This window comes from Nipponia nippon, unplaced genomic scaffold, assembly GCF_047370975.1.
Source record: "Nipponia nippon isolate SJK-2023a ecotype South Korea unplaced genomic scaffold, ASM4737097v1 scaffold_3, whole genome shotgun sequence".
NCBI classification, from domain to species: Eukaryota; Metazoa; Chordata; class Aves; order Pelecaniformes; family Threskiornithidae; genus Nipponia; species Nipponia nippon.
The window spans coordinates 94,119,978-94,143,754 of NW_028262347.1; the positions used below are offsets into that span (position 1 = coordinate 94,119,978).

At 36.8% G+C, this 23,777-nt stretch overlaps 1 protein-coding gene across 7 annotated transcripts in view; it reads right to left on the reverse strand.

Annotated features, from left to right (window-relative positions):
* BICC1 (BicC family RNA binding protein 1) overlaps window positions 1-23,777 on the reverse strand; it is a 121,816-nt gene that overhangs the window by 74,510 nt on the left and 23,529 nt on the right. For all 7 annotated transcript variants that reach the window (XR_015706653.1, XR_015706652.1, XR_015706650.1 and 4 more), the window contains exon 2: window positions 10,004-10,050. Coding sequence is in view for 2 of the 7 variants with exons in the window: in XM_087766668.1 (XP_087622794.1) it covers window positions 10,004-10,050 (47 nt within the window). In the remaining 5 variants the exon portion in view is untranslated. The remainder of the gene's footprint in view (window positions 1-10,003; window positions 10,051-23,777) is intronic.

A 23,777-nucleotide genomic window follows, 5' to 3' on the forward strand; every position in this document is an offset into this window, starting at 1 on the left:
TTGGTTAATATGAAACTGACATGCAGTACTGTCTTAATCTCAGCAACATCTGTAAAGTGGCTTGTTAGTAGACAAATACTCATTTTAAGACAGATACAGGTCCTTACCCACCATCATTTACAAATGCGCAGAAGCTGTGTTTGATACCAACATTTTCTGCTAAGTTTCTGTCCAGTTTCTATAAATCAAGTACTCCAACTGCTTCATCTCAACAAAAGTGCCACAAAAGTGAACAGGCTACTCAACAAGTATTTCTACATCAAACTGAACATGAAAAGCATAAGTTTGCATTCTGAATACAGCTTTAAGAACCATAATGAATGCTGGGGCTCTGCACAGAATGGTTAAAAGTTTGAAGTTCCAGTTGATCAGCAATTTTAATGTTGACAACAAAAACATTTTTCTTTCTAAGAAGAAAGACATGCAGACAAAATAAGTTCAACATAAACACAGTCACAGTTTTGATGCAAAATCTGCTTGCAATTAACAAGGCAAGAGTACCAGGGCAAAGGGATTAATTATCCAGTTCACTAGCTCTCACAAAAAAGCCAAAAGTCAGTATTGCATATTTCACTCATTAAAATAATTTTAACATTCAAATGAGCATTTAATTTTAGAAAATAAAACCATTACATGTACAATCTAATTCAGCATTGACCAAATGGTGATATGTGACAATTTTAAAATCAGACCTCAGGATGTAAAAGCAAACACACACAAATTTTGCCAGTCTCTGAATATTTTGGTTCACAGACACAAAATGTTCATCTTGCATCTTCTGCTTTGAGAGAAGTTTAATTAGAGTAGTGTGGCTCCCTCAGTATGTATGCATTTAGAGCTGTATAAACAAGTTTACTCTTACAGTTTATTTGAAACATGGAATATTATTTGCATGAAAATTGAGGGAAAATATATTTCTATATAGGCAGGAGAAGACCTGAGCTGAAGAGTCACAGTAGACAACTAAAATTCTACATGGGCTGATACTTATTTCTTCTTCTACTGGTGAAGTGGTGAAGCAACAGTATCTGAGAGGATGACTAATCCCTGAAGATGAGTTTTGGCAGCAAGAACAGTGCAATGGGTGTAGCTGGAACCGGAGTATTACAGTTAATGGTTTGTTGCTTTTTTGGGTTGGGGGGGGGGGGGGGGGGAAGAGAAAGCAGGAGAAGAACAAGGATGGGAAGGAAGAACAAGACACAAAAGAATTGTGTACAGTTACGCAGGAACTGACAGTGTGAATTCAGCCTCTAAAACTGGTGTGGCCAGCGTAAGCACTTGAGATGCCAGAGCCAGAACACATCAATGGTACACCATCAAGGACTACTGGGTTTGGTGAGGGAATACAGGGTAAGAAGTTTAAAAACGAGGAGATAACAAAACTTAGCCCAAAGCTTGGTGCAAATATGTAGCTCTTTTGCAAGTCTGGCTTACATTTGGGGTATAGCAATGGATTCCTATCCCAAGCACTGTTGTGTGTTTTTTTTTTTCCCCCCCCAAGGTGGTCTACATATGAAATTCAAAATTAGAATTCATTGTTTATATTACAACTACTACTCTAAAAAGAGGGCAGTACAGTGTGTCTGACTCCACAGTATTAATGCTACTTTTCTGCAGGTAAGGGAGAGGGGCTATTTCTGAGCAGGAGCAGTAGCAGGTGGCCCTGAGGCACCCACGCATTCCAGACTAAAACACCATTTAGAGTTTGCAGTTTATGCTCCTGCATGGCAGAAAAACTATCTCCTATGCAGAGTGGCAGCATAGTGAGAATTAAAACTTTAAAACATAGAAAAGACTAAGTTTGTTCTTAATTTAGATTGCCGATACTACTTAAAAATACACGACAAAATGATGCATAAGCAGGACATGGAGTTTCCGTACAGGAAGGAGCAGTATGAAAAACACGCCTTTCCAAGTGCAAGTACATGAGTACATGTGTCTCCTGTAGGGTAGGGGTACCCTATTTTCCTATTTTATATTCTTACTGTCAGAAACCCCAAACACATTTTTAGAAAGCTATCTGTATGTGACTACTTGGCTAGTCCTTCTCCCCTAACTTCACCTGCCTTTGAAAAGGGTAATACTTAAATTATTTTAGAGACTATCATGTGGGATAATCTGTATGGATAAGGTTCAATACCGCCACACATTTTTTTTTTTATGCTTCTGCTGCAAGTCATTTGTTTCAATACTGCAGGATTTTGACCTTCACACACTAACTTGTCCATCTTTGTTAAACTGATTTTTATTTTAAGTTCACTTTACTAAATGCCAAAATAACTTTATTCAAAAAATTAAAGTGTCTGAATTTTGCAGCTAGTCTAAATTCAGGTATAAAAAGGGAACAGAAGGAAAACATGCCTGTTTCCCATTCGCATACTTCTACACAGCTTCATGTTAAACTAAGCAAAATACTAACATGCTTTCCTCCAACTTCTGATGACCAATAATTTCGTGGTCTGCATGTACAGACTTTGAGACTTCCAAAATGAAGCATGCACGCTGTTTGTTGTCAAGGTCTATATCCTAGTCCAGATTAACTCTAAACAAATTTACCGTCTTCACTAGGTATTCACAGTTATTCCTAATGACTTTATTAAGAATTAAGGCAAGCATGTGCAGAATGAAGAGGTACTGAAGCTAAAATTAGAGGACAAGATTAACATCATAGGCAATGTATTCATTTATTCATAATTTTGATCAATGGGTATCAGCTGACAATAGTTCAAAAAACTACTTAACAGATTACAGGTAAAGGCAATCAAGGCAGCAGTGTAAACAATATCAGCTTTACAACTCAAACTGTCAGGCTATAAATAAAAGCTCTAAATCAGTAAAGAGAGAATTGGGGAAAGCTACTTATGTGGATATAGCTTTGGAATTAATATTGTTTCCTTCTCCATTAAGGCATTTTTAGTTTAGAAGGGAAGAGAATACATGCATGCACGCACACACACACTGCAACTTTTTTTAACCTTCACTTTACCTGAAATGAACTGGGAAAGATCATTCTTAAAATGATCTTAAAACAAGGGTCTTGTTTAAGCAAGTAAGTATTGCAGTATTATTACTGTGTCCAAAAACTGCACTAAGTGAACCTTCTGCAACAATAACATTTACAGAACTTTGTACTTAATTTATAAATACAGCAAATAAAGTTAAGTGAGAAGAAAACTCTATCAAATGCCTTTACCTACAGGGAAACATTAAAGTCCTTCCTTTACTTGACTTTAAAGTTTTGTTCGCCCTCAATGGAAATATTAATCAAAAGGTCACAGGTAATTCAGTCATTTATTTAAAATAAAAGTAAGTATAGTCAAAAAAGTAAAGGGATTATCTAAGCATGCAAAAAAGCAGCTATAAATGTATCTGTGTGTACAGCTTTAATGAATTCTACCCAAGTAATAGAAAAAAAGGGGAAACCTATCTAAGAAAAAAATATTACTTAACAATGAAGCCCCCACAGCACACGGTCAGAAACACCAATATGCAGTCAACTCTTCTCTCCAAAAGCAGAAGCAGCAAGTCTCCTCCCTACAAATCAGGAACCCAGTGTATATTATTAATTTATATCTTTCTCATACTGACCTCCTCTTCGTTTTTTTTTTCAGAGGGAAAGAAAAGAGTACAAGCATTTCTGAGGACTGAAATCCCTCCTCTATTTTAAGAGAGGATTTAACTTTCAGAGTGAAAAGGATTAAGCATCTCAATCAAGACTGTGGTGACAAATTGCTCCTTGTCTGTTGCTTTACAATGCAAGAGATCTTGCACAAAGTGTTACGTATAGCAATAAGGTGGCATAAAATGGGACTTCATAATCAACTAAAACTCTCAATCATTTGGAACTCAGACCAAGCTCCAAGCAGTGATGCAGAGACTCACTCAGTAGAATACTACAGGATCAAAGTCCCCACTGTTTCTGTCCAAGGGCATTATTCAGAAGCAACTCAGCAAGGACAGTTGCTGTTTTAAGACTTCTATCTGCAGTGGGCACTTAAAGGATTAGGCCCAGAAAGCATTTTATTATTAGAATCATAGAATTGTTAAGGTTGGGAAAGACCCTTAAGATCATCGAGTCCAACCGTTAACCTAGCACTGCCAAGTCCACCACTAAACCATGTCCTTAAGCACTCTCAAGGTTGTCTTCATTATATCAGAAGCAACGCAGAATAAACTAAAGATGAAATAAAAAAAACTATAAAAAACCCCTTGTAACTACTCCATTCCCTTCACAGGATGATTGCTATACTGGAGACGTGACGAATGCAGTTTTCCACAAGAATGAAGCCTTCCCACCACTTAGCTCTGCCTGAACTAAGCAAAAAGTTAAGTAAGCATTTTTGATTTACCTTTTTAGAGAAACCAATCCAACTTAAATAGTCTCCTCCTTTCCACTGGGTGTGGTTTTGCCAAAAGGGAGACAAACCTCTCAATCTCAAGATTTCCTGCAAATGTTGACTGCCATTGACATTCTTTCAACTCTAATCCATACCACCCTCTCTGAGCCATCGCTTCCTCTTCCTGGGAAGCTAAATGAGAGGAAGCTCAATGTAAATTAGAAGCTCATGCCTGTGTTCCCATCACAGCCTAGCACAGCTGGGTGTTTCAAGCACATTCTGGAAACGTATGGCCTTAATACATCTTTGTCACATGCTATGAGCCAAACTCTACATCAAGAGGTTATTTTAATGCTAACGCAGATACTGATTTCTACCCAGAAAAAGTGGAAGGTGTGGAACCAGTTTCTTCAGTTCAAAACTGCTCCTGTGGTTGAAACGGAGACAAAACCCATGATACTGTATAAATAACCATGAACTCACTATGTCTCACTAGCAAAATAAATAGCACTGGAAGAAACCGACAGATGAGGGGTTGCCATCAGAAATGGGAGCATAGCCTTAGGGAAACTATAATTACAAATAGGCACTTCAAGAGAAGTCATGGATGAAGACACATGGAAAGCCCTTCAGAAGTTACTGCTGAACATGGATAATAATCAGCCTGAGACATCTTAGTCTCAGGTCAATAATTAATATTTTTTATGCCTGAAAATGCCCTAAGCCATTCACATTTGAAGCTTTACCTACAATTTTCATGTTCAGAGATTAAAAAGGAAGACCAACTAACTTTCAGCCTGACCTACTGCAGACAAAAATATAACTTTTTCCATTATATTTATTTGTATCAATATATACTATCTATACTTACAAAAGCATTCATGTACACATAAACACTGTATCAATACATTCACACACAAGAATTTTGCAAAAGTTACAAGGTTTGCCCCAGATCAACCCAACAAGCATTTTTCAAAAGATACAAGTGAAAATGCGGGATGTTGCAAAACAAGCTCTTTTACTCTCTTGGATAAACAAAGGCAGTTTGAGGCAGCTTCCTTACTGCCTTTGCTGCCAGAGCCTCCTAGACAAACAAAAGGTAACATACATTCATTAATAACTACTGCATACAGAAGAGGAATTTAACAGAAAGGTGATTAAAAATGCAATTAGATATCCTTATTTTTCACATCTTCAGGTAATCCCAATTTTTTTTTTTAAAAAAGATCTCTTACTGCTACTGTTTCCAATATCTATACTGCAAGAGCAACTCATTTTAAAGGATGGTTTCACCAAATATTACTTACAAAATAGCCTCAGTATCTTTTAAGGTGCTACTCATTTAATAAAATAAGAAGCTACAGATGAAGCGTGTTACATGTAAGGACAGGAAGGAAAATGAAAAAAGAAAACCCTAGTCTTCCTTTACACTCCTAAGCTCCTAATAATTAACAGAAGATATTTTGGTACACACATGCAACATTTGTTCATTTGCATCTTCACACTTCCAAGCATGATTACATCCCCTTCAGGGAATAAGAGAGTCTGCAGTCAAGAGAAGCATAAGCATTTAAAAATACATTTTGCCTTAATCCAGTGATATCTTAAAAAACCCTAAGTATCTGCAACTGTGCAAATGAATATGTTCCTACATATACCACCTCTTTGATTTAAAAAAAAAAAATAAAAAATCCACCACAAAACCTAAATAATCTCAAACATTCAGAAACAATAAAACCCACAAGTTACAGCTGGCTGGTAGCATATTGTGCTTTCCACAAAACCAAATTCTGCAAATGAACTCTTGAAAGCCGGGAAAGGAAGAGCTGAGGAGCCCCTTCAGAAATACTCCAAAAGCCCATGACTAACACACATATACACTGAATTATGCTGAAATAAGCAGGTTACATCTGACCTAGAGTCAAGCATTTGGGCAGAGCACCACATGTGCATCATTTCCAGTCACCACCTTCTACACATGCAGTCCCATGTTAGCTCAAGAACTCCATCCAACTTCTTCTAAACCCACAACCTTCACCTATCGCCCACCATATTGTTGACAGTCCCATGATAAGGCTAGATGTACACTCCTGCCCCGAGAAATTTCAGAATGAAAGGTTATCACCAGCACTAAGATTTCCAAGTGATTAAGAAAAAAAAAAGAAAAAACACAACAAAACCAAAAACTTGATAAGGCAAGAACCAAAAGTAAACAGAAACAATGCATAAAATTCCCCTCTGTCCACATGGCCAACCCTCACCTGTTTTCGATTATGAGTTCTTCAGGGCAGAGACCCACCACCTTCTTAGATCTTATATAAGAAGGTCATGCATATCTATAGTCCTACATAAATTATATGTTACTTGGAACAATGTCCTGGCTTTGTCTAGGAATGGCCTTGCTTGCACATGAGGCATGAACCAGATGTTATGGAACTCAGTGGAAAAATTCAAGCATCAACTGAAAATGGGCTTTGGATCAAGAACAAGTAATAACTTCATATTACGTATTACTCTCATGGAATAAATTAGGACAATAACATATAGAGCATGGTCCACAAGGATCTTTTACATAAATAGTATGTAACGCAACAGCAAACCAATCCATGTTTATTTAAGATTACCTGTCACTGAACTGCAGATAGGAGAGCTCTAGAGAGAAAACTATCACAGTATTTACTTATTTCTTGCTAAATTATTAGCAGCTCCCAATGGTTTTGAAAAATCCACATTAGACTATGTTAGGTTTCCCCCTCCTTTGAAGCAGTACAAAAACTTGAAAATATTAGAAAGTATGCTAAATTCTACAGATTTTTTTTAAAGTGACACTACCATCCATCTACTTTTCACTTTAATTCAGGAGCAGAGGAAGAGGCACTTGATCTTCCCTGCCATGACAGGGCAGAAGCATCAGCTTAATTTGCCCCTTGCAGCCATGAACTGGGGCTTATTCTGTAACTCCACCAGCAACCGCAGAACATGTACTTGTTTCTGCTAAAATGCTCAGCGAAATAATGCATTTTGACATTTAAATTGTTATTATTAAACTTCATAAGTTAAAAGTTAATAGGACCAGCTCACATCCACTGAGCATCTGCCTGATTACGAAAATCCAAGAAAGTAATACTGCTTGCTCACATGTTTCAAGACCAGTAAAAGACTACTTAGCACCAAAACCTTGTATTAACTTAACTTTCTTTAAAAGCATGACAGATTCATTACAGCGTACCACACGTAGCTTAACAATCCAGGCTGAATCCCTGACTTCGAGACGAGCTCAGAGAGCTTATGAGCAACTTCTGTTCCTCCTGAGGGCAAGCTAAGAACCAAGCGCTGTCCCCCATTGACCAGCCACCAAGCAAGACGCAGATGGCTCTGTAAGTGGCTGCTGGAAGTCAGGTTTGTCTCACTCCCTCCAGTACCGGCCTCCTCTCTCCTCCCTCTTAGTCTGCATATCTTGACATATAGAATCACCTTCTCGAATCCTTGCCTTGTTAGTTCTCTCATTTCAGGATTCATATGAAAACTTTTCACGCACCCCTTCCACCCAACAATAACTTCAGCACGTTGAGGGTAGAGTTTGTCAAAAATACTAGACATGGCATTATTTATGCAAATTACAAACTCAGTTCTTGATGTGCCTCTTAAATGATGCACTTCCCCTCCCTGTTCCACTCAAAAGCCTGCCAATAACACCTTGAAGAAAGTCTCATTTTCGAAACTATTTTAAAAAATGCATTTACTATAGCTTCGAATTCATATTAAGTTTCTGAAAGTATCATGCCACTTTAGTTTGCAATGTGTTTTCAATGGTACAAATCACTTTCTTCCTCACTACTCAACCTGAAACACATGAAAAGAGTCTTCATTTTACCTTCAGAAACTCTGCCTTATTCATTTCACATGAGAAAGGAAAAAGCTTAACCCTGATTAAAGGAAATTGCACAGACAGAGACAGTGAGTAAGCTATGAGCAACTGTCCAAAGATTTTTTTTGAACAAAGGAAAACTCGAAGAAGATAGCTTCCATCTGTTTTTATTAACTGTAGTATCGTGTGTATGTACTTAGAAGCTTTGGTAATCTAAACTATAGAGTTGATGAGACTGTGTGCCAGTCAAAATGAAGCAGCTTTAACCTATCGCAGCATCCATACTGGGCCTATATAATAATTATGCACATATATAACAATATACTAATGTCAAAATAGCCGCTACATCTATTATCAATATGGATTAGTGGACTCTTATTCACATACTTGAAGTTCTAGCACATTTTGTTCTATTAAATTCAAAACAGTATTTTTTCCTATGACACTAATAACTACATAATTGTAAGGTACATCATATCTACAGTAAATAATCAAGTACCCAAATACACATGTCAAATATATAAGCCACTGAATCCCACCCAGAGGAAATATTTTGTCTACAGCTTCAAGAATTATGAGCAGATTTCCAGAAGCGTGAGAAAACAGTGTTGTAAAATGAATGATATGTAGAATGAAGTATACACTACTATAGCTTAGCTTTGTTGCAGCAAGTAAAAAAAACCCATGCATTTTGATACATCCTAAGGAAGAATTATTGACACATTCTCCTCTGTGCACCCTAATATTAGACAGTTAAACACAAGCACCACATTCAGAAAAGTAACTCTTATTGTCAGTCAAGAGCAACATAATCTGAAGACTCCCATAAAATACTTTCTAAAACAAACATTTTTGGCAGTATACATACACCTCCCCACCAGCCTTCATCAAAGCATCTGACAACCATGTGCAGGATAAGTATCCTTTCACATCTAAAGAGAGACCTTTTAGAAGTACCACTTATAAATATGAAGAAAACATGGTAAATATAGCAAACTACTTGTTTAACGGACAACCAGTCAAAAAAGGAATTCCGAGGCATTTCAGTATACAGCATAAAAATTTACACTCTCCTCTATAGTACAGAAAGACAAAAGAGCTCATCATTTTCCTTAGCATACTATATGCAGATCTTCATCAACATAACTTGTAAATAATATTTTACACACTATTCTTGGAAAAAAAAACCCCACAACCTATGTTGCTTTGCAAAAGTAGTTTCAAAGTCATTACTCTTGACCATGTTTCTCTTTGTAGTTTAGTTGCTGCAGGACTATTTTTTTCCAGTCCTTCCATGACTCTGCCTAACCACAAACTTTATTGAATCACTCTGTGGATTGTGCATTTCTTTCTTAAAAGGCCTTTGCATTTCTCAACCAAATATTTATGCTTTCAACAATATCATAATAAGTTTCATGTCAGTTTTTCAATAACAGGATGTAGCATTTATCCATAGACATAAAAACCTTCAGACCACCTCACAACATCTTTTGGATGAATGCCCGGCTATTAAGCAAAATAAACTTTCATAATGCATATTTTGACATCTTCAGTTAAAGAATAATTAAGTTGTTGTGCATGAATGACAGTAGCATACACCAAAGAAAATATTTCTCATCACATTCCATGCACAGCTGATGATTAGTAGACAAATTAAACGACAAAAACATTTTTAAGAGATTTGATCAACACAGTGGAAACTGCACATTAAGTTTAATTAGCTCATCTCATGAATGAGCAATGGGCATAATTTTTCTTCTAGTCAATTAGTGTTATAGACTTGTAATATCTTTCTTACCTTCTGAAAAAAGTCTTCCCCACTTTTCCCTTTGCCCTCTGCAGCAGCTGTAAAACAAAAGCGTGATCTGGTTACTAAATATATAGGAGAAAATTTACAGGTTTACATACAGAAATTATCAATGAGTACATGCTTCTGTGAAATTATAACTCGGGTATTTTTTTCTTATGCAATAAACATTTGTCAACAACTGACTAATACCTGGAACAACCTTTTGCAAGTCACTTGCTAGGGATGGAGTCCAAGCAGATGTTTCTATTTGCATACAGAGCTGTAATATACTGATACGTATTTCAGTTACAAAGTAAATATGGTCATGTAAGTAATGATTTATTCACGCTGCATACTTTGCCATGTAATTCTACCAATACGAGGATCAAAAGAAAGCTAGGAGGGTGCAAGATTCGCTGTATCAAGATTAAAAATTAGAACTAAAACAAGAATAAGCATTACAGTAAGCCAGAATCATGTCAAAACTATTTTTCCTCTATTCTGCTATTTTTTTACATTGAAGTGAGATATAGAGCTACTGCTATATGGTTTATTAAGCCTGAGAAAGTGCCACAAAAATCTAAACACTTATTGGTGCTGTTAAATATTCCTTTCTCAATTGCTTTTTATCTGGTGAAATTTTGCAACATGTATTTTCTACCAGCCAATGTTTGAGCTACAACATTCAAAGCAGCTGAAAACCAAAGGCAACCCTAGATACTACTGCTAGAACATCTGAAAACAATGTGCAAGAAAGATGACTTGAAGCTAAAAGTGGCACTGAATGCAGCTACTGGTAGGGCTCGGCAACTGTGGGCAAAGAAGCACTTGTTAAGCAAGGAAAAACTAAGAGATCCTGACCCTCTTAGCCTAGGAAATCAAAGCCTGAAAGGTGAAAATCTTGACTTTACAAAGAGAAACATCATCAGAAAACAGTCTTCACACCAATCCTATCTGGAGGAGAAGAAACAACGGAGAATGCCACCCTCCTCCTCCCATCCAACACACACCTCCTGCAGTGCCAGCTGACCCAGTGCAAGGGGCTAAGCATAGCGGATGCCAGGACCTCGGGTCCAGAGAGGATGAGCAGGGAAACCAGGCACGGCCAGAGGAACATGTGCCAGCACACCGAAATGCTCCCTGGACTCTAGGGCTGTAATGGTCACACTGGCACATTGGTATTTACATAAAAGGAAACACTGACAAAAGGAAGAGCGAATAATGCCTAAATACATATAGGCTGTAAACAAAGCGTAGAGCCTTCAGAGTACTTTTCAAAAACAGCACAGACAACACCACAATGGCAGAACAAAACTTCATTGCAGAAGACAGCTTGAAAGCTTACAAGGAGTGATCATATAATTCAGTGATTTCAAGAGCATGACCTGGATTAGGGCCTGTATTATCTCCCACATGTATTTAAACCCACAATCAAATATTTAGTTAATGGAAATGACTGCACTAACAATGATACAACTGCATATAGCTTATGTTGTAGCTTATCTGTGTTGCAACGTTAGACCTAGCAACCAATTCAAAACACAGCAGGTCAAGCTAATTATGAAGATTACAATTTCCCTTTCCCTGGAGAAAGGGATGTCTCCAAATGGAACTCCAAGTGCAAAAAAGAAGTTTCCTGAATGGTACTGGATCGCTGAAGCAGCTCATTGACATTGTGATTTTTCTGTATTTCTCATGTACAAAATAAACCCCTAGCTCACCCCATCACCCTGGGTTCAAAACTCTGTTTCAGGTACTTGGTTCTCCCCACTCTTCCAGCTACACAAGCAATCCCAAACTCTTAAGTTAACACTAATTCAGCCAGCATAACATAAGAACAAATGCAAGCGAGCAGATACAGGCTAGAGGCATGAGACTACTTTTTCTACCCCAGAGGAAGCAATGCCACTGCATTTGAAATAGGCTTCTTAAAATATCAATAACACCACTTAAATACCACGGAGAAAGTGTACACTACAAAGTTTTATCTAATACTGTTCAGAAGCTCATGTTATTTAACTCAAGTGTAGTCAGAGCAGAGGCAGTGAATGAAGCCTGTCAAGCAGTCACCTTGGTGTAGAGCAATTCCAGACTCCACAATTCCACAAGTCTGAGAAGAAAACAAAGCCCTCCTCGCCCTCAAAACCCGCAAGTGCCTCAAAGCGAAGAGTAAACTCGTGCAAGTTTCACCAGAACAAGGTTTTCGGGAAGCAGAGAAAACAACTGGGGACGATTTTGGTTTTTCAGATTTACAAGCTACAGATACTAGCAGAAAAACATAACTTTCTTTTGACAGCAGCCACTTCATAGGTGCATGTTGTTTTACAAGTTTTCCATTGACTCAGGAAGAGCTATGAAACACTTTTGGGAAATGAGTACCACCACACTATTTCATGTGAAACGTGGGACCAATGTGCTTTTAATCAGGGGGTACAGGAGATAAATTGGAGATGAGAACATGACAGATGTGAAGCTGGAGTTGCAGTTTTGAGAATAGACAGATTTTGTTCCAGCTGCAAATATATGATTTCTAAACTGAACACAAACAAGAGATGGCTTAGATAATAGCAGTGATGCTCTGCAGGGCATTAAAACAGAATGCTGACAAAGCAAATTTCAAGCCTTTTACTGTAGGTTTATTTTTAAGCTGAATCATTCTGGTGACCTGATTTACAGCTTGGCCCCACCAACAACTATATGGCACAACAGATGGTCTCCAACAAGCACGGATGAAGTAAGGAAGAAGAGGGAATAAGAATATCCTAAACTGAGTTCACAGAAAAAAAAACAAAACAAAACAGTATAGAGAATAGTGAAGTTGGAGCAAATGGCACTTTAGAAAATTCTTTAGTGAATAAACAGTGGTTTTAGTTGTTATACCATACTATAAAGACATGGTCTTTCATTGTAGCTTTTCAGCACGTAAGTTATGTTTTATGATAACCCATTTGTCACATCTCATGATATCTACAAAAAGGCAGGGAAGACTGCATGGTGTTTTTTGGAAAAGAACTGAAGTTTAAGGCCTCTATACCTTAAAGCAGTTCTTCACATGACTCAAAACATATTGCAGTATATTAGTATTTTGTCACTGTGCGTCCATGATGCAGCACTATTTAATCCACAAAGAGGAATGCCTCTGATCATTTTTCATATAAAATGGTTTTGGTATATTAAGGTGATCTAGTCATTACCATCTCCATTCTGCACTGAATTAAAAAAAAAAAAGATAATGCTCAGAATTGTGGCTTCAAGTACTGAATTACACTTAGGATGGTATCTTTTGCTATAAAAGAAAAAATGCTTAAAAATTTGAAGATAAACTGCATGAAGCAGTATATTATGTTTCCTTTTAGGTTTGCAATCCTCCAGCTATTTCCTCCTTTTGCCTTCCCTCCTCTTGATATATAACTCTTTGTTTGCTCTTATTTTACTTAGCTTTCTAAAATTTGCTTTCTCATTCCTATGAGGAGAAATTACAGTTCAGAAAAAATAAATTTCATCAGTACTTCATGAACTTTGGGATGCTACCCACAATTACATACATTTTAATCTGTTTATCTCCAAACTAAGTGCTTCTATTTAAGAAAGTTTCCAACATGTGTGCGAAACATTTACTCTTTATATGAAATTATCTTGAAGCCTTTCTTCCTCTCCAAAGCAGGCAAAGACAGTTCTAGCACTTCTGAAAAGAGTAGGAGTAGTAAGGGGAAATTTATCCATTTCTTTCATAATTGAAAGGTTAAACAGATTTTGTTCAAACAACAAGACAAAACCAGCATCTTTTGAAGGGAAATGAGCAAGAGAAGCATTCCAGAGTTATGAAATTCATGCACAAGTCACTAAAAGCAGAAGCCAGTTACAGCTTTTGCTACAACGAGCTGCAATTAAGTAAGTCATTGAGGTTCACTCCCAAATCAGATAAACTGAGATAAAAGCAAGTGCTAATTTGTGTTTACAAAAAAGTCTGCTAGGTCATGACATCCTAAGCTCAACTTCTTTCCAAACAAATTTTGAGAGTATTAACTCCGACTCTCAAAATAAACCTCATCTTCAAAATACCATATCAAGAAACTCTCAAAATTTACATCTGACAAAGGTACCCTGGCAGATTATTTTAGTAATCTTACTAATATGAATTAAAATTTTAATATGAAACCAAGCTTTCTTCAACAAGGAGTAATTTTCCAAGGTCTCAAACACCCAAGAGAACAAGTCGTTTGTGGGAGGCGAAGGGGGCCGGCAGTGCCGTACCTGTGCTGCACGGAAGGCACACTGTAGCCTATCTGATCATTACATTTGAAATAAGTTTTCAGATTTTAATAGGTTTTACATGTTCTGACTTTACAAACAGAATTAATGATTTCAAAACACCATACCAGTAACAAACAACATTAAGAAGTGATACTAATGCCTATGCTTATTAAATTACCATCACTAATCCCTATTTAGGAAATATTATGTCAACAAATGCAGTTCAGTTATTTAATGGCTTGCTCAATTCCACTTCAAATAATGATTAAAACACACTTTTAGAGATTTATTCCTACAGATGCAGGTCACTAGAGCCCCACTACCCTAAGCTGCTGTGAGAATTTTTTTTTAAGAAACAAGCCCAAGTAGTTACTTGTGGAAGACAGACAGGCTTTTGTTTTATAAGAACACTTTCAGCCACCAAAAGAAAAAGCCTTTGCTTCTCACTTCCATCTTCTGCTGCTCTCCTTTGTTTGATGGCACAGCATTCTGCGCAGCCATGGCAGGGACCAGGTCTAGCTTTATACTTGTTAGAAAAAGTAGCATTTACTGGAATAGCCCCATAGTCTTATTTAGCTGGGAAGGGCAGAGGGAAGGGGATCTTTGGGGCTCGCTTAGCTGGCAGCTCTGGCACACACCAGCTGAAGATGTTTGGACAACCACAGCTTCAAGAAGCAGCAGCAGCAGACAAAAATTACCTGTTTGTAAGTCCTCTCCAGAACCACAGGCTCCTCCACCAGCAGGACCAGGCACCACAAATATTATCCAAGTAGGAGAAGAGCAATTAACTTTAAGAGCACATTCTACAGCAAAAGTGCTACCAAGTCAATGAAAGTACTCCATGAACTCAACTAAATGTGTACAATGACAACTGCTTAACAGTGTCTCTGATGAGAAATAAGAAAGCATCGGCGCTTTGACAAGATTTCCAGATGAGCTCTGGAAAGCCATGCCTGGTTACCCGCCTTGGGAGACCACTCTACCCTTCTGCCAGTGGTGCCTGTCCCCAACCCAGATTTGACAGAAGCCACAAACCAAATGGTAATTAATACAGTGCACTGACTTCTGACTGACAAATTGATTCATTTCTGCCAACCTCTACTACTCAGGAAATACTGTTTTCTTAGAAACAGTATTTATTTTATTTTATGGTATTGAATAATCACTTAACTGACCTTTGCAAAAACTAGGATTATTTTTACACAAAATGGTAACACTGGTTTCAGAAATACAGACGAAAGGCTATGTAAATGTGCATAATAAGCATTTTATATTTTAAGCTGTACTCTGTTTATTATAATTTCTTCCATACCATGAAATATTTTTTATTAGGTTTTTGCTTTTCAAGATATATTGGATTGCCGAGGTTCCATCCAATACAAATATAAAACAGTTGAAACAGGTGTTAACTATTATGGTACCCATGAAGTACACCACTTGTCTACTTAATCACTGAATCATAAAAAAGCCCAGTTGTAGTTTCTGCTAAGTTCACATGGAAAAATGAATTTGAACTTTTACTTTAAATGTTATTTTAATTATGAAAAAAGTTGTTACAATACAGGCCATATTTTACAGGCACTGAACCCAAGATAAACAAAACTTGACTTAATCAGTGTAAATGAATTATTGTAACTTTGTGTTGATCTCCCACATCAGCTTTGTGTCTCATTTTCTAAACTCTTGAAATTGTTATTGAAAACGCAATGTAATATATGTTTGAATTTGCCTTTACATTGATTAGTATCAAAACATCTTCCTCCATCTTCATTGAAAGACTACATTTGTAAGAGAACATAAAAGCACGTTCTGCTCTTCAGGTTTCAGCTATGATGAAACAAAATCATTCCTTGCATCAAAACACTAACAGAAGAGAGAACTAGATATTATTTTCATTTTAGCAAGACAAATCAACCTAAAAGGGTTTCAAGAAACTGTAGAATAATACACCTGATGGTAAGTAATCAATTATCCTTTACCTTTCCTATCACTGAATGATAAAGATTTTATGTTGATATTGTCCTCATGTTAATTACATTTGATTTTTTTCCGAAACTGCCATAGAAACATGCTAGCTACGTAGCTGGGTTGTTTATTTATTATTTTTTAAATTAAATGGACAGTTATTCATATTGAAAGCCTGAGTTATTTCTCAGAAGTTACAAAGCTGGTTATCATAAACAAAAAACCCAACCAAAAACTTTTTTCATTGAACCAGAAACCACCTGACAAAAAGATTATGTTTTCCTGTGCAAAGTCTGACACTAACCCATACATACTCTGAAAGCTTGCTTATATCAAGCCAAGATAAAGAATTCCACCCCAATGGCCACAGAGTTAAGCCAAATTACTGAAAATATGCCTTTAGGAACAAAAAGATAGAGCACACATTGTTAAAGAAAAAATCTGACCTTAAATTGGATTTCTTGAAATCCAAACAAAACAATTTTCCATTTTTCTTGTAATTACAAAGCTAGTCTCACTTCCAGTTTTCAGCTTAGAAACTAAGAAGTTAGATAAAAAGACAACTCAGCTAAAATGAAAGGGTCTGGCAAGAAAAGTAATAAGGCCTAAACAAGCAAGAAATCCGCATAACAAACTATCTTGAATACTATTTTTCAATTACATATTCTTCTCACTTTATTACTTTATTATAATAAATTTCATGAAGTAACCTGTAACATATCCTCAATTTCAGTATGTTATGGTCTCAAGTGGCTTCATAAATATGACCAAGTTTTCCAGAGTCAATGAATGAAAATCAGGCATTTAAACTTTCTTAAATTCACATTTTAAAAGTAACCTTTAGGTTTTGAGGATGCTCACGAGACAGGTCAGAGTAAAGCCACAAAGTCAACTGGAGGTATCAGAAAAGGGGGGGTGGGGGTGGGCAAAGGGAGACAAAATCCAAAATACTCAAGAAGTTACTGGCACACTCAACAACCAAGAAAACTATCAAAAATATACCTGTCCATACACCATGCTGACAAATTTGTCAAGTCAGGACCTATACAATATCTGGAATATTACAAGAATTCCCTGATGTCTACATATTATGTGACAAAAGGACTCTTGGACTGAAGATGAAAATAAGAGTGTCACCTTATATTAAGAAGTTAGGGACAAAAAAATCAAAACCAATGCAGACAAAAAGATACCCATAATACAAACTCAAAATGTTTATATGGAGCATTCTTCCTCTGGTAGAGCAGCCAAAGAAGAATTGGAAGACTTTCAGCACGCTCAGTAAATGACAATAAATAGACTTAAATATCTGGACATTTTTGGGTGGGTTCCACTGTATCGCCTTCTGTTAGAAGGAACTTGATACGCAAGCTGCTAAGCTATCCATAAAGAGGCCAGATGTGCTATAACTTCATAGACAGACAAAACTAATTCTGGGAAAAAAGCAGACTGTGTATAGGATACTTTTACCCTGCTGTTGAAATACAGCATCTATGAGCTCCCTAGAGGTCCAGTATCTATGGCTTCTTTTTTGACTACTTGCTAGCTGGATAAGGTTTCTTGGATCAAGCCCTATGTCATCTGAATGCAGATGTAAACACAGACAGGTAAGACATTCATATTCTTCATTGTCCCCTTGAGCCCACATTTACTATCAGATACAGAATCATGAAGACTATATAGGCACATTCACTTATTAGAATATTTACTTTTCAATAACTTTTTTCCCCTGCATACTATATTAAAATTAAGATTGTTGGCAAATAACTAAAACCATCCTACAACCAAAATTCATACCGTTTCATCCATCCATCATTTGTGATGAATAAAGAGAACAACGCAGAGAAAAAGGGAAAGATTAAGATAAGCTATGCTTACTTCCACTGCCTCTCCATACATTGCCAAGAAAGAATGCAAGAGCAAAAAACCCCATATACACTCCAAAGACCAGAAAGACATTGATTTTGAACAAATACTCCTAGAGATTTTCTTCTAGTTTCCATAAGGACCCCATGGATTTAGTAACTAATAGCATCAGGGGAAAAAAAAAAAAAAAAAAAAAAAAAAGAGAAAAAGAATTGAGTTACACTGAAGGTTACTTGCCTTGTCAATTTTTGCCCCCCTACATAAATATTTTTTAGAGTTGCAAAACTATAAAAGTCTATCCAGAACCAATGATCTAATACATAACAACTGTAAATTTTAGATATATAACAACAGATTTTTCTAATTTTGCAAAACAAATTTATCTCTAGGGAAAAAGCTGTCTGCCAAGTTTATGCATAAAGAAAGTCTGTTTATTTATTTATTTTTATAGCCCAGTCACAGCTTGAAAGCAGGCTGTGAAGTCAGGGTTGCTTTGGGACCCCCCTTTTCCTTGTTAGAAATCCCTCCTTTGAAAGGCACACATGGGTCTAGCTCATCCGCACAACCACAGAATGCTTCCTTATGTGATGCAGAGCACAGTCGAGTGCATGGCACAAGATTTAGGATTTTAATGAAGATAATGAAGTGAATGCATCGCTTCCTGCCAGCTACTCTTAAGAACGAAGCCAGGAAAACCAACTAGCTGTCAGCACTGTATTACCTGATTAAAACTACTCTATTAGCTGCCTCAGATTGACACTTGTTCACTAGTAAAGCCCCAAACACCCTGTCATCTCTATTACTTTGCTTCTCTTTCCTTGCATATGGAAATCCCAGTAACGAAACTTTCCCCTTCACAGCTTGATTAGGATTGTTACAGTAGAACTGCAGTCATAGATCAGGAAGAGGCCAAAAAGCAAACATTATTACTGGTAGTCTCTCTCAACACTGTGCAAGTCAATTCTTCTACTCTGTGCTTTAGCATACTGGGTAAAATATTCCTGGAAGTCTCCTGTGTCATCCTTCAGATGCATTCAAGGACTTTTGCTGTTTCCTACAGTAGATATGACTGCTGACATTTCTAGATGAAGTTTTCAGCTTCCTCTTCCTCCATCCAAACTTTTACCAATGTCTTTAGTTTGATGCTAGCATTTCTAGAGCCTGTTCTCACCTTTCTCTTTCTCACTGTCAAAGTCCAGGTTGAAACCAAAGCTGCTTTTCCTTTGGAGTACTCAGTGGCTCAACCATAACCCAATAAACCAAAGAGTAAAGAGTGTCTTTGGAAGTCACTATATATCCTACACTTTTCTTCAAAAAACCCTTCTGAATTCTTGATTTCAATGACTGACAGAGATTAAATCAATGGCCTTGCTTCCGGGAGCAGCAGAGGCCTTGTTGGAAATTCCTTAGCTAATAAAAATTCAACTGAAGTCTTAAAAAACACACCCAAAACAAAAAACTTTACTTAAGATTTTCCTTAAAAATCTCATCAATGTCCCAGAGGACCCACTGCTGTTATAAAATACTTCTCATCACAGCAATGAAAAGCTATTTATGCCAGCAAATGACTTTTCCATTACTATATGATTACTCCCTGACACAAGGGAAGAGATCAAAACAATGCAGTAGGGTTAAGCCATTCCAGGCACACTTTCATCTTGCCTACCTCAGATGACTCTCTTATTGTTATTAGTGTACAACTGACACGCACTTAACTCGTGCTGAATTTGGGGAGTGTTGTTCACCTAGGAAGATATTGAGAGGAAGAGATGGAAGACAAGGACCCATCTTTTAGGGTGTAGCATTTTTCCTGTTCCCTGCAGCCTAGCCACCATAAACACTCCAGAAGGGACAGGAGAGTTGATTGAGCTACCCCTGTGCTGTCACACACCTGGAAATGAGTCAAAACATTCGTGTAAGAGTAAGAGAAGTAAGAGATGTAACACAAGGCATTTTTCTAAAAAGCTCTGCAGCAAGGCTGCCTTCTTGAGTCACTGGATGCCGTGAGGGTTCAAAAAAAGCCCTTGAGTGCCTCAGGAGGCAGAACCTCTCTTGCTGCCAGTGCCTGACAGATCCAGCGCTGCCCTCAAGCCAGAGTATCCACTTAACAGAACTTGCTGTTTACAGGTGGAAAGAAAATCATAATATCAGAAGTGCCCCAGGGGCTGACAGAGGATAACTGCCAAATACAAAAGCTCTGCTCTCAGCAGATTGATGGCTGGGGATATTCTTTCTATTTGTTTAGTGTTCAACTTTCTCTCAATGCACAACCACTTTTCTTGTCAGGTATGCGTACAGATACCGTATGATTCATTACATGGGAGGGAAGAATGTAGCAAGGCTGTAAAAAAGTTAGAAACAAAAACCCTACAGATTTGGATAAAAATGTACACAATATTTTTCTGATGGCCCTGCTTGTTATGAGTCATTCACAGATGTGGAGTTACAGGAGAGAAGCCAAGATTAAGTCAAAGACAAAGCTTTATACAGGAAACTAGTTTAAGTCTGTTGCAATGCAAGTTACATACTGAGCTACAAGGAAAAAAAAAAAGCCTTTTCTAACAGTAACAAGACACTGTGTGTCTGGAACCATTATGCTGAATGAGATTCTCAAAATACATTTGGACAAGGACAACAAACATTATTTGGAATTAAGAGGTCTCTTCCTTTTCTAAACCAACCAACCCCACACTCTCCAGCTTCCTGGATGCAACTGGAATATTTGGAGAACAAAACACAAACAGTTCCCTTTTTCCATCCAAAAAACACTTTATTTTTATTTCTGTCTCTTTTGGAATAAAAAAAATAAATCAGCCTTAGAGTTTTTAAAGGATACATGTTATGATTCCTTTTCTAGGCATCTGAGCTCCTGTTTCTGCCCATCTACACAGCTGCTAACACCTCATATGAAAGACCACACTCACAAATCCACACATCCAAGCTGTTTGGCATCATTTTCTTCCCTTAACCTGAGCATTCTGAATGTCTGCCTTTTTCTATTTTGTTTTAATCAGTTTGAAGACAGATGGATCACCTCAGATGTAAATTCTTTCCCAGATACCATTCACAGATCCTTTTATTCTTTTTGCTTCACATCCCCGGTCTCCTTACAAAGTATTTAGTACTCGGGTCAAGCGTCCAGTACCTATTGTATTACATGTAATTGGCATAATGAAAGTAAGTTCTATTAATTACCAAATACATACATATATATATATATATATATATAAAAAAATACATTACAAGCCCATAAAATTCCATTTCATACAGAAGCATAAATGCCGTCATTGATATTTCAAGCATTAATCAAATCCAATTCAGTCTTATTTTTAGTATATTCTAGTTCTATGATGTAAGGCATGTGACTATAGAGGAATTCTAGAAGCAGCCTGTTAAATTTAGAATAACTGATTTCAGTTCAGGATAAGATTGAGTCACTCTTCTAGATTAAATTTATAATGTGTTATACAGCTGACACTACTACTGAAGCAGTGACCACTTGATATCAACTGTTACTTTGAGTATTTGGTAAAAGTAAATCGGATCCTTTTTGTATCTTTTACTCCTCCTGAATGAAAAACCAGAAGTCTAAGTTTACAGGCAGAAAAATATAAGCCCACTTAGATACTTCATGAAAAGCATAACTGGGCTATAAACTAGCACAAAGTAGCAAAGGACAAAAAGTTTAAAAAGCCAAGAAAAGCATAAGATATTAACAGATTTAAATAAGTACATGCATAAGCACTGGGGCAAGGCATTGAAGTATTTGGTTAATTAAAAAAAAACCAGAAAAAATACAAAGCCTCATACTTCAATACAGAAGGTAAAAATAACATTTTAACACATAACCCAACTCACAGCAATGCATTGCATGTCTCAATTCATACTGTTCACAGCTTTAAAGACAGAAAAAAATTGTCCCAGTTTGGCTTATTCTTAGATATCACCATAATCTAGATAACATTTGAATAAAACAAGTTCATCTGTTTCACTCAAGAAAAATACAATTAGTTCTGTGCATTCCAAAATATAGAGCAAATAACATCAATGTGGAAGTTGTAAAGTAGTTGTGCAAAGAAGAGAGAGTAGGATGATCTCCCCTAAGGGTGGAGGTAGAGGAAATGAGAAACTTATCCATACATCAAATTTAGAGCTATGTTTCACCACAACAAAGTGTGCACTACTTCATCACCCATTTTCCCACACATTAGCTAGACAAGGAATCCAAATTATGTATCTGCACAAAATCACAGCAATATAAGTTACTTCACCAAACTAAGGTTTACTCACAACATCAAGATCTTTCTGCTTTTAAGAAACTAAGGAAATTAAGTAATTGTTTAGGTAAGGAGATCAAAGCACAGAAGAAGTCTAGACCCTTCTGGTAAAGGTGAAAAAGTTATTTTCACAGCTGTTTTTATGTCCACATTTTCAACATCTACATGATTTTTTTTCTTATGAACAGTTCCCATATTAAAAAACACAACTGGTATATACAGCTGCCAAAGCATTAAATGATTACGTTTATGCATATAAATAAAAACATACACACACACACACACAGAGTGAAGAAAGAATGTCATGTTGTATAACGAGGATTTCTAGATACAGTTTACAGTAAGATAAAAGCCTGCACTGGTTTACATTGCAGTGGTAAAATTTAGCCAGGAGCCTAGCATCCATTCCAGCTCAAATCACGCAATGTTAGTGTGTGGACCTTACTTCAGTGTTGTGGACTGTTTAGCAGAAAAGAGGACAGCTAGCTTAAGATGAGAAAAGCGTTCCGATTTTAGAGAGTTAGACAAAAACAAGTGAGAACAATTACATGAGTTTTATCTCCTAAGTTAAATTACTCCATTCGTGAAATCCTACCTGCTTCTTCACTGAGGCAACGCTATGGATATAAACAGTACTGGATTGAGACATAGCACATACATATTCAGAAAAAAATTGCTCTAAATTGGCACCAGGAGAAAGCCGTCTTCTGGACAAAAAGATGCAGCTCCACAAAAAATTCTACACTTACACTGGTAGAGTAACTTTTTATTACTAACATGTTTTTCAAAGTAAATCTTCTATATAATGTTTGCAGAGTGGTAGCAAATCCTTGTGAACTTCAGGTGAATGATAATTACATTCTTTTACCAACTATTTCTAGTCAATTTTTCATGAGTAACTATGGAAAAACTACAACATATTATCTCTACAGTGAATAAAGAGCTGAAGGACAGGAGGAGAAGTCTTTTTCATTGGTGAAAAAACTAATGAGTTGTATACTGCATTCAGTTTACTAAATACGATTTCAGAAAACCTAAGTATTCTTGCCAAGCTAACTGTAAGGGTGGCATATAAAAAACAGAATTGCAAGTTATATAAGCAAGCAGCAAAGCAACATATTCATTATCGCTTTGTTGATAACTGCTCAGTTTAATGCTTTACAGTCCTAGGTACTATAAATTCACTAGCTTCTCCAGATTGCCTTGGAACCAAGAACCTCCCAAGAATGCATGATAGTTCAAGTATTATGAAGTTGAGCTCATGCTATGTATTACAGAGTCAAAGGAAAGAGACCGCAAGTTAGTCACCCAAAGGTCAAAAAAGAAAACAAAACAAAACCTTATTTGGCAGAACATACAATGATATATATTCAAATAGCTCAATGTTATTGAGACCTGTCCCTCAGAAAGACCCCAAAGCT